This window comes from Trichechus manatus, unplaced genomic scaffold (assembly GCF_000243295.1).
Source record: "Trichechus manatus latirostris isolate Lorelei unplaced genomic scaffold, TriManLat1.0 scaffold00028, whole genome shotgun sequence".
Lineage (NCBI taxonomy): Eukaryota > Metazoa > Chordata > Mammalia > Sirenia > Trichechidae > Trichechus > Trichechus manatus.
Window position 1 is genome coordinate 19,170,454 of NW_004443964.1, and position 13,006 is coordinate 19,183,459.

A 13,006-nucleotide genomic window follows, 5' to 3' on the forward strand; every position below is an offset into this window, starting at 1 on the left:
TCCAGTCTGTAGGTTATATAACTAAAGAAACCAAACCCATTGCTGTCGAGTTGATTCTGACTCATAGCAACCTTATAGGACAGAGGAGAACTGCCCATAGGGTATACAAGGAATGGCTAGTAGATTTGAACTGCCAACCTTTTGGTTAACAGCCTAACATTTAACCACTGCACCACCAGGGCTCCATGTATATAGAATTCTGTGCATCAGGAGTTCGAGCAGGTCTCAGTGGGGATGGTTTGTCACTATTCCATGTAGCGTTGGCTGGATTTGCTCATGTGGCCATATTTTGAGCTGGGGGATCAAAGATAACCTCTATCACATGTCTAGCTTTTCAGTTGGGATAGCTAGAATGTTGGGGCCCATCTCTTTATGGTCTTTCAGCCTTCAGGGCCTCTATCCTCTCATGGTCTTATAGTTCTCCAAGGTCTCACTCTCCTTGTGGCCTCTCTATCAGGATAGCTGAACTTCTTTATGGAAGCTCAGGGATCAAGAATGAAAATAGGTATTACAAGGTCTCTTAAGTCCTGGATTTGGAAGACCCAAAATGTCACTCTGCTACATTCTATTGGTTCATACAAATCACAAGAACGACCTAGATTCAAGAGATAGGGAAACATTCCACTTCTTAATAAGAATAGTAAAATAAAATTACAAAGAATCATGAGAGAAATTATTACAGTCAGTCTTGAAAACAATCCACAATGTAGACACAGACATAGATAGAGTGATAAAACAAATGTCAAATAAATATTTGGCAAAATATTGATAATTAGTGAAAATGGATGTGGGATAAATAGATGCTCATTGTATTATTCCTGGAAATTTTCTGTAGGTTTAAAATATATTAAATAGAAATGGGAGGATGTAACAACCCACTCACAGGCTCTTCTCCATGCACCACCACCAAGTGTTCACAAGAGATAGATTGGGGCATAGCAGGGGGCCAGAAAGAGCAGGAGGCCAGAGAGAGCCTGAAGCCTGACTGGAGGAGGGAAATAGTCACCACCATGGGAAAAACAAAAGGCCCTACCTCAACCCTTCTCTCATAAGACTCAAAAATCATAAACCGCTAGAGAAGGGGCAACAAACTCTGTCACTCCAAGAGTACAGGTCATAAGACTCTCTACAGCTGGAAAAAGAGCAAAAGAAAAACTTCCCTATGCCTGGAGAGGGGCAGGATACCATCCTGGGCCCAGGCACATATGCCAATACCATTTTAGATCTTTTATTAATTGAGAAAGGTAAAAAAAACTCTCCCATACAAGGCCTATTAAATATAATACAGAGTTTGGCTGCCACATAGATAAGGGGCATGATAAAGAGAAAAATTAAAGGTGGCCAGAAAAAAGGTGGCCCACAAGTCTGTCCGTTTGTTGTACTGTGGTGGCTTGTGTGTTGCTGTGATGCTGGAAGCTATGCCACTTGTATTTCAAATGCGAGAAGGGTCAGCCATGGTGGACAGGTTTCAGCTGAGCTTCCAGACTAACACAGACTAGGAAAAAGTACCCGGCGATCTACTTCTGAAAAAATTAGCCAGTGAAAATCTTATGATTAGCAGCAGAACACTGTCTGATATAGTGCCAGAAGATAAGCCCCTCAGGCTGGAAGACACTCAAAATATGACTGAGGAAGAGCTGTCTCCTCAAAGAAGAGTCAACCTTAATGACATGGATGGAGTCAAGCTTTCAGGACCTGCATTTGTTGATGTGGCACAACTCAAAATGAGAAGGAACAGCTGCAAACATCCGTTAATAATAGAAATGTGCAGTGTACGAAGTATGAACCTAGGAAAATCATAAAGTCAAAAATGAAATGGAACGCATAAACTTTGATATACTAGGCATTAGTGAGCTGAAATGAACTGGTATGGGCCATTTTGAATCAAACAATCATATGGTCTACTATGCCAGAAATGACAAATTGAAGAGGAATGCCACCGTATTCATCACCAAAAAGAACATTTCAACACTGAGGGAACGAATTACTGGGCTGAAGGCTGGGGACTATGGTCTTGGGGGACATCTAGCTCAGCTGGCATAACATCGTTTATAAAGAATATGTTCAGCATCCTATTTTGGCATCTAAGATGCTCCACTGGTCCCACTCCGTCTTCAGCAAGAGAGAATGAAGAAAATCAAATACACAAGGGACAGGTTAGTCCAAAGGACTAAAGGACCACAACTACCACAGTCTCCACCAGACTGAGTCCAACACAGCTAGATGGTGCCTGGCTACCACCACCGACTACTCTGACAGGGATCACAATAGAGGGTCCCAGAAAGAGCTGGAGAAACATGAAGAACAAAATTCAAACTCACAAAAAAAGACCAGACTTACTGGTCTGACATAGACTGGAGAAATCCTGAGAGTATGGCCCCTGGATACCCTTTTAACTCAGAACTGAAGTCACTCTTGAGGTTCAGCCTTCTGCCAAAGATTAGACAGGCTCATAAAACAAACAATAATACACATAGCTCAACCATGTATACTAGACTAAATGGGCACACCAGCCCAGGGGCAAGGACGAGAAGGCAGGAGGGGACAAAAGCTGGACAAATGGAAATGGGGAACCCAAGGTCGAGAAGGGGATAGTGATGACATGTCAAGTGTTGGCAATCGATGTCACAAAACAACATGTGCATTAACTGTTTAATGAGAAACTAATTTGCTCTGTAAATCTTCATCTAAAGCACAAACAAAATTTCAAAATCTATCCTGAAGTATGTAACTCTGTCAATGGTAGAATAGTATTCATATGCCCACAAGGAAGACCCTCATTAACAACCTGTTTAATGCAGATGACACAACCTTGCTTGCTGAAAGTGAACAGGACTTGAAGCACTTACTCAGGAAGATCAAAGACCACACAGCCTTCGGTAAGGATTACACGTTAACATAGAGAAAACAAAAATCCTCACAACTAGACCGATAAACAACATCATGAAAAATGGAGAAAAGATTGACGTTATCAAGGATTTCATTTTACTTGGATCCACAATCAACACCCACAGAAGCAGCAGACAAGAAATCAAACAATGCATTTCATTGGACAAATCTGCTGCCAAGACCTCTTTAAAGTGTTGAAAAGCAAAGATGTCACCTTGAAGACTAAGGTGACCTGACCCAAGCCATAGTGTTTTCAATCGCCTCATATGCATGTGAAAGCTGGATGATGAATAAGGAAGATTAAAGAAGAATTGATGCCTTTGAATTGTGGTGTTGGTGAAGAATATTGAATATATCATGGACTGCCAAAGGACAAACTAAAATGTCTTGGAAGAAGTACAACCAGAATGCTTCTTAAAAGCATGGATGGTGAGACTATGTCTCACATATTTTGGACATGTTATCAAGAGAGATCAATCCCTAAAGAAGGACATCATGCTTGGTAAAGTAGAGGGTCATCGAAAAAGAGGAAGACCCTCAACGAGATGGACTGACACAGTGGCTATAATAACAGGCTCAAGCATAACGATTGTGAGGATGGCACAGGATCTGACAGTGTTTTGTTCTGTTGTACATGAGGTCACCATGAGTCAAAAGCAACTTGATGGCACCTAACAACAACAACAGGGAAGACCAGTTAATATGACTATTATTCAAATTTAAACACCAACCACTAAGGCCAAAGATGAAGAAATTGAAAATATTTACCAACTTCTGCAGTGTGAAGTTGATCAAACATGCAATCAAGATGCATTGATAATTACTGGTGATTGCAATGTGAAAGTTGGAAACAAAGAAGAAGGATCAGTAGTTGGAAAATATGACCTTTGTGATAGAAACGATGCCAGAGAGCACACGATAGAATTTTGTAAGACCAACAACTTCTTCACTGCAAATACCTTTTTTCAATAATATAAACGGCAACTACACACGCGGACCTCACCAGAGGGAATACACAGGAATCAAACTGACTACATCTGTGGAAAGAGATGATGGAAAAGCTCAATATCATCAGTCAGAACAAGGCCAGGGGCCAACTACAGAATAGATCATCAATTGTTGATATGCAAGTTCAAGTTGAAGCTGAAGAAAATTAGAACATGTCCACGAAAGCCAAAGTACAACCTTGAGTATATCCCACATGAAGTTAGAGATTATCTTAAGAATAGATTTAATGCATTGAACACTAATGACCAAAGACCAGACAAAGGACATTAAGGACATCATACATGAAGAAAGCAAGAGGTCATTAAAAAGACAGAAAAGAAAGAAAAGACCAAAATGGATGTCAGAAGAGACTCTGAAAGTTGCTCTTGAATATCAAGTAGCTAAAGTGAATAGAAGAATGATGAAATAAAAGAGCTGAACAGAAGATTTCAAAGGGAGGCTCGAGAAGGCAAACTAAAGTATTATAATGACATGTGCAAAGAGCTGGACATAGAAAACCAAAAGGGAAGAACATACGCAGCATTTTTCAAGCTGAAAGAACTGAAGAAAAAATTCAAGCCTTGAGTTGCAATACTGAAGGATTCCATGGGCAAAATACTGAATGATGCTAGAAGCATCAAAAGATGGAAAGAATACAAACAGTCACTGTACCAAAAAGATTTGGTCAACATTCAATCATTTCAGGAAGAAGCATACGATCAAGAACCATACTGAAGGAAGAAGTCCAAGCTGCACTGAAGATATTAGCAAAAAACAAGGCTCCAGGAATTGATGGAATACCAATTGAGATGTTTCAACAAACGGATGCAGCACTGCAAGTGCTCACTTGTCTATGCCAAGAAATTTGGAAGACAGTTACCTGGCCAACTGACTGGAACAGATCCACGTTTATGCCTATTCCAAAGAAAGGTGATCCAACAGAATGTGGAAATTATCAAACAATATCATTAATATTACACACAAGTAAAATTTTTCTGAAGATCATTCAAAAGTAGTTGCAGCAGTAAATTGGCAGGGAACTGCTAGAAATTCAAGCTGGATTCAGAAGAGGATGTGGAACCAGAGATATCATTGCTGATATCAGATGGTTCCTGGCTGAAAGCAGAGAACACCAGAAAGATGTTTACCTGTGTTTTATTGACTGTGCAAAGGCATTCGACTGTGTGAATCATAACATAATATTTAACATTGTGAAGAATGGGAATTCCAGAACACTCAGTTGTACTCATGAGGAACCTGTACATAGATTAAAAGGCAGTCGTTGGAACAGAACAAGGGGATACTGAGTGGCTTAAAGTTAGGAAAGTTGTGCGTCAGAATTGTATTGTTTCACCATGTTTATTCAATCTGTCTGCTGAGCAAATAATCCAAGAAGCTGGACTATATGAAGAATAATGGGGCATCAGGACTGGAGGAAGACTCATTAACAACCTGCAATATGCAGATGACACAACTTTGCTTGCTGAAAGCGAAGAGGACACGAAGCACTTACTGATGAAGATCTAAGACCACAGTCTTCAGTATTGATTATACATCAACATAAAGAAAACAAATATTCTCACAAGTGGACCAATAAACAACATCATGAAAAACGGAGAAAATGTTCAAGTTGTCAAGGATTTCATTTTACTGGGATTCATAACCAACACCCATGGAAGTAGCAGTTAAGAAATCAAATGACACATTGCATGGGGCAAATCCGCTGCAAAAGACCTCTTTAAAGTGTTAAAAAGCAAACATGTATTGTTAAGGACCAAGGTGGGTCTGATCCAATCATGGTGTTTTCAATTTCCTCACATGCCTGGGAAAGCTGGACAATGAATAAGGAAGACCAAAGAAGAATGGACGTCTTTGAATTATGGTGTTGGTGAAGAATATTGAATATACGATGGAACGCCAAAAGAATGTCTTGGAAGAAGTAATGTCTTAGAAGCAAGGATAGTAAGACTTCATTTCACATACTTTGGACATGTTATCAGGAGGGACCAGTCCGTGGAGAAGAGCATCATGCTTGGTAAATTAGAGAGTCACTGAAAAAGAGGAAGACCCTCAACAAGATGGACTGACACAGTGGTCGCAACAATGGGCTCAAGCATAACAACGATTATGAGGACGGCACAGGACCAGGCAACATTTTGTTCTCTTGTACATAGGGTCGCTATGAGTCAGAACCGACTTGATGGCACCAAACAACAACAACAGAGAAAAAGAACATATTATATATAAAGGAACAAACTTAAGAATTACAGCACATTTTTCATCAATAACTATGTAAGCTAGAAGACAGTGGAGTATTATCTTCAAAATACTGGGGAGAGAAAAAACTATCAATTCAGAATTCTATACCAAGTGAGAAAATATTGAAGTGGTCAAGCATTTCATTTTACTTGGATCCACAATCAATGCCCATGAAAGCAACAGTCAAGAAATCAAAGGAAGTATTGCACTGGGCAAATCTGCTTCAAAAGACCTCTTTTAGTGTTGAAAAGCAAATATGTCACTTTGAGGACTAAGGTGCATCTGACCCAAGCCATGATATTTTCAATCATCTCATACACATGTGAAAGCTGGACAATCAATAAAGAAGAATGAAGAATTGATGCCTTTGAATTGTGGTGTTGACAAAGAATAACCCTAAGTATTAAACAACACTAAATAATCCATAGACTGTCAGAAGAACAAACACATCTATCTTGGAGGAAGTACAGCCAGAACGCTCCTTAGAAACAAGGATGGAGAGACTGTGTCTCACTTTGGACATATTATCAGAAGGGACCAATCCCTGGAGAAAGACATCATGCTTGGTAAAATAGAGGGTAAAAAAAAAGAGGAAGGCTTCAATGAGATGGATCGACACAGTGACTGCAACAATGGGCTCAAACACAGCAATGATTGTGAGGATGGTGCAGGACCAGGCAAAGTTTCATTCTGTTATACGTGGGTTCGCCATGAGTCAGAACCTACTCGATGGCATCTAACAATAACATACCAAGTGAAAATACCTTTGGAAATGAAGACCACAGCCCTATGGAGAGGCCCACATGGCAAGGAACCAAGGTACTGAAGCACTGCTACTAGCAATAACCATGTAAGTGATCCATCTCAGAAGTGCCATTGATACCTTCACATTACTGCAGTCCTGGCTAACATCTTAACTGCAACCTTATTAGAGACCCTAAGCCAGAACCACCCACCTATCCTCCATAATTCCTGCCCATAAAAACTGTGAGAAAATAAATGGTTCTCATTTTAAGTTACTAAACTTTAGAGTAATTCGTTATGCAACAACATATTAGGATGTTGTTGCTGTTAGGTGACATCTAGTCAGTTCTGACTCATAGCAACCCTATGTACAACACAGAAGGAAACGATCCTACACCATCCTCAAAATCAATGCTATGTTTGAGCCCATTGTTGGTTGCCACCAGGTCAATCCATCTTGTCGAGGTGTTTAGGTCTTCCTCTTTTTCACTGACCCACTACCAAGCATGATGTCCTTCTCCAGGGACTGATCCCTCCTTATAGCATGTCCAAAGTACGTGAGACAAAGTCTCGCCATCCTCGCTTCTAAGGAGCACTCTGGTTGTACTTCTTCCAAGACAAACTTGTTCATTCTTCTGGCAGTCCATGGCATATTCAATATTCTTCACCAACACCATAATTCAAATGCATGAACTCTTCTTTGGTCTTCCTTATTCACTTTCCAGCTTTCACATTGCATATGAGGTAACTGAAAATATCATGGCTTTGAACAGGTGCACCTTAGTAATCAAAGTGACATCTTTACTTTTTAACACTTTAAGGAGGTCTTTTGCAGCAGATTTGTTCAATGCAATACACTGATATCTTGACTGCTGCTTCCATGGGCATTGACCTTGGAACCTAGTAAAATGAAATCCTTGACAACTTCAATATTTTCTCTGTTTTTCATGATGTTGCTTATTGGTCCAGTTGTGAGATTTTTGTTTTATTTTTAGGTGCTATCCATACTGAAGGCTGTAGTCTCTGATTTTCATCAGTAAGTGCTTCAAATCCTCTTCACTTTCAGCAAGCAAGGTTGTGCCATCTGCATATTGCAGGTTGTAAATGAGTCTTCCTCCAATCTTGATGCTGCATTCTTCATATAGTCCAGCTTCTCAGATTATTTGCTCAGCATACAGATTGAATAAGTATGATGAAAGAATACAACCTTGACGTACATCTTTCCTGATTTTATACCAGGCAATATCTCCTTGTTCTGTCTGAACAACTGCCTCTTGGTCTATGTACAGGTTCTGCATAAGCACAATTAAATGTTATGGAATTCCCATTCCTTGCAATGTTATCTATAATTTGTTATGATCTACATAGGCCATAAAATAACCTCAACAATTTTTTAAAAATAGAAATAACACAGAGTAAGATGATCTTTGACCATGAAGGAATTAAACTAGAAATCAATAACAGAAAAGTATCTTGAAAATCCACAAATATTTGGAAATTCAACAACACTAAATAGCCCAAGTATCAAAGTGGAAGTCACAAAAGTGCTTAGAAAATATTTTTAATTGACTGACAATAAAAACACAACAAAAATGTGGGATGCATTTAAGCAGTGCTTAAAGGAAAATCTGTAGTATTAAATGCTCATATAGGAGTCCCTGCGTGGTCCAAATGGTTAAATACTTGACTACTAGCCAAAAGGCTGGTGGTTCAAACCCACCCAGAAGGGCGTTGGAAAACAGGCCTGGCAAAATGTGCTTCTGAAAAGTCACAGCCTTGAAAACCTTATGAGGTCTCCATGAGTCATAATGAACTCTATGGTAACTAACAACAAATGCTTGTATTAGGAAAAAAAAGATATCCAATCAATGGTATAATCTTCCACTTAAAGAAACTAGGAAAACTACAAATTAAACCAAAAGCAAGAACAAAGAAAGAAATAATAAAGATAAGAACAGAAATCAATAAAATTGAAAACAGAAAAATTAACAGTAAATCAATGAAACCAAAAGCCGGTTTTTAAAAGATAAATAAAACTGATAATCTGATGAAAAAAGAACAGAGAAGTCACAAATTACCAAGTTAAAAATACACTTACCATACCTCCCAGGAGTCCCACTTCAAAATAGTCACAAAAAAAAAAAATAGAAAATTTATGTTCACACAGAAAATCCTATACATGAATGTTTATAGTGGTTTTATTTATAATCACCAAAAACTGGAAATAACTCAAATATTTAATATCAGGAAGAAGAGTAAATAAATGTTAAATTCATACTACTTAGCAATAAAAGAAAGGAACTACTGATACATTCAACATCATGGATGAGTCTCAAAGACAACATGTTGAAAAAAGGAGCCATTCACAAAAGATTGCATACATAGGATTATACTGTATGACTATACTGCATGGTTCCATTTATATTAAGTCCTATAATACACAAAACTAATCAGTGGTGATAAAAATCAGAAACATGGTTTGCGTCTTGGGCAGGGGCAAGAAGCATGAGGGAATTTTCTGGAATGCTGTTACTTTCTATATCCTAATTGCAAGGTGGATTTTAGAGGTATATACATAGTCACAATTCATCATATTGTAACCTTAAAATCTGTAGTTATTATTATACTTAAATTTTAAAAATGAAAAAATTGGGGGCAAAAATATAGTCTGTGTATACTGTACTTTTACATAAATAACAAAATACAGTATACGCAGCCTATATTTTGAGTTCTAAAGCACAGCCTTCTACATTTGTTTGGCAACTACACCCTTCTCCCCTTGCAAGGTATTTTCATAAGCACTGTTATGCCTATTTTTTTTTAACATGTTGCTGTAAAAAAAAAAAAATACGATGGTCACTGAAGATTTTTGAACAGCAAGGTAGCCCAGTAAAAGCTATATACTTCAAGGAACAGAGCAAATCAGTTACTAATGTCTAAGAAGTTTACTATCTCCCAGAGTACTAAATAATAAGAAACAAGGTTTATTTGGTAATGGGTATAAAAATAATTAAAAAATAAGCCTTGATAATTCAAATAAGTAGAAGAATCTCACAGAAAAGTCTCCAAACTCACAAGAGCAACAGTATCTACACAATGAGATATTTAAAAGCCTCACCAGTAGCTGAAATGTGTTCTAGAAGATCCTGCTGTTCGTCTTCTGTAAGTTTTATAGCCATGCTTTCCAGAACAGAATTCACATTACTGACATCAATCTTTCCTCCTTAGGAAATAAGAGCATGACAGGAATAAGGAAAATACCAGTTTGTATTACAATTCCAATTGCTGTTTGAAATAATGGAAAAACACCCTTCCTTAGTCTCTGCTGTACTTTAGAACACAGATCTCTACTTTATAAAGATAAATAAAATACCTTGGTTAGGCAATTATTTAATTAATTATGTCAATGCAGAAAGCTAATCTGAGTAATTATGATCAACAATGACTTTGAATAATAGAGTTTGGAAGGTTTTACTTAAATCCCAACATTATAATCCCTACTTATTAAATTAAAATGCAATGTATTATTTTTCATGAGTACTTATAATTTTGTGTTTCCATGGTTGAATTTAAAAGATCTTAAAAGATAAATGGTATGTTGTCTCAAAAATATAGTACTACTAACTATCTGTCCAGATATAGACATAGCCAAAAAAATTCAGGTAATAAGAAATAAGCATATAATGACAAAATTATATAGAAGGGAAACTGTAAATCTAGTCTCTAAGAAATACAGTGGGTATTTTAGAATAAGTGAATTGTTTCTATGTTTGCCAAAATAAACTTATATTATTTAAAAACTATACAAAAAGAATGTTATCACAGAAAGACAGTACTATAAAAGTTCATTTTGCGAGACTTCCAGCAAAATAGCGCTCTAAGCAGAAGTACCACGCCGTCCCTCCACAGCAAAGATCCGAAAAACTAAGCCAAACAGAGAAAACAGCAATCCTGAAACCCTAAAACATCAAATGAAGAGATAAAGAACTCAGTCAAACACCAAATGGAGTGAGAAAATTCACAGAGAACGGAGAGCGAGGAGAGATTCATGGAGGTCCCCTATCAGCTAACCCAGCACGGATCTGCCATCTTGGACTCCTAACAGAGACCAGCAAACAGGGGGTACGAGAAAGCAGCTTCACAGAGCTTCCAGCGGGAGACAAAACAACCGGTAATTTACGATATACACTTTCCCACCCCCCCACCCTTCTTCACCCCCACTCGGCCTCCTCTGCTTCCCGCAGCCACAGTTTCTTGTCCAGCAAGCACTGCCTGCTTGGATTCCACCCGCCCAAACTGGCCAGCTCTCTGACTGCCATTTGTAGGCTGCTGGTGTTGCTTTTTTCCGCTTCTTTTGATTTCTTCCTTACCTCTCACCACCTCCCCCTCCTTTTGCTCAAATACCTGGCTACATGTGCCATCTTTGCTTCTTCCTGAGGGGCTGCGGAGCTCCGGTAATTTGTGATATACACTTTCCCACCCCCTACCCTTCTTCACCCACACTCGGCCTCCTCTGCTTCCACGGACACAGTCTCTTGTCTGGGAAGTACCGGCTACTTGGATTCCACCTGCCCGCACTAGCTGGCTCTGTGAGTGCCCTTTGTTGGCTGTTGGTGTTGCTTTTTTTTCCACTTCTTTTGATTTCCTCCTTACCTCTCACCACCTCCCCCTCCTTTTGCTCAAATACCAGGCTTCGTGCGCCATAATTGCTTCTTTCTGAGGGGCTGCGGAGCTCCGTTTGAGTGTGGAACTGCTTCCTGGTCTGGGCTGCCACGCTGGTGGGATCCTGGGGCTTTTGTTTGTTTGTTTGTTTTGACTTGTTTGTTTTCTTTTCCTTTTCTTCAGTTGGGAGACTGTTCTAGCCAGGTGGTGCTGCGTGGCTTGGAACCTACCCCCTCGGCTTGCGCAGACACACAGAGGGATCCCTGAGGACGTTTCTCTTTTCATGGTTTTTTCATTTTTCTGGTTTTTTTGGGGGGCTTTTCTTGTTTTTTGTCTGTTTTTCTTTAAATTTGTTTTGTTTTCTTTCCCCTCTTTTTCCCTTTTTGTCTTTCTTCATTACTCAGTTTCTTGTCTCTCTATACCTTCCTTCTCTTTCTGTTCCCTGAATACCTGGCGCTGAATACCTCTACGCCTTCTAGCCAGGCTGTACTGCAACACCTGGGAACAACTTCCCCAGACCTCATAGCCACAATGGTGGGATCCCTGGGAACTTTGCTGTTCTTTTCCCTTTCTGATTTTTATTTACTCATTCTTTTCTTTTCTTTCTTTTCCTTCTTCTTCCCATTTTTGTTTTTCTCCATTTCATAGTCTCTCATCTCTCCACTCAAACAGCAAGCTCCCCGAGCACTCTTTTTTGTTTGTTTGTATGTTTTTGGCTCCTGTTCCTTTCTCCTCTCTCCCATATCCATCTTAGCTCCACACATAACAATCTCCCCCCACATCCTGCCTACCTGCACCATGCGCTTGACATCACACCACCAAGCAGCACAGGCATGGCCTACTGGAACCTACCCTGCACTGATTACTGACCCGCCCTGCTGGCTGTAGTAAGTGCCACGAACAACCCATCCCAGTAACTCCTCTTCAGCTAGACCTGCCCTGCTGTACCATATCTGAGTGACTGACACTGCCAATTGGAGAAGAAGGCGGAAAGTATCGTGCCCACAGATGAGCAAACAACAAAGAACACACAGTCCGCCTGCTCAGGCATAGCCAAATTTAAAAAAAGGACAAAACAAAAGAATCTACAATCAATAAATGAGAAAAATAAATACTGAATACCCCGAAGACAGCAGACAATATCAAAACATTCACAAAAACAGGACAGAATGGGTCCAGTAGGCATACAAAATAAAACACCAGATGACTTTCCAGTAGAAGAAAAGGCACTAGAACTACATGACAGGGAATTCAAATCTTTAATACTCAGAATTATCCAAGAGCTGAGGAAAAAAGCAGACAAAAATGAGGAAAAAATAGACAAATTCATGGAAAAGTCAGACAAATTCATGGAAGAATTCAGGAAAATAACACAGAAACAAAATGCCAAAATAAATTCACAACTAGAAATTATACAAAAACAACAATTAGAAATCCAAAAGATAAACAACAAGATTTCAGAAAT

General features: G+C 39.1%; 1 protein-coding gene across 1 annotated transcript in view; it reads right to left on the bottom strand.

Annotated features, from left to right (window-relative positions):
• The window catches only part of LOC101342993 (uncharacterized), a 512,538-nt gene that overhangs the window by 309,714 nt on the left and 189,818 nt on the right, over nucleotides 1-13,006 (bottom strand). The window contains exon 35 of the mRNA XM_023729385.1: nucleotides 9,998-10,102. Coding sequence (XP_023585153.1) covers nucleotides 9,998-10,102 — 105 coding nt within the window. The remainder of the gene's footprint in view (nucleotides 1-9,997; nucleotides 10,103-13,006) is intronic.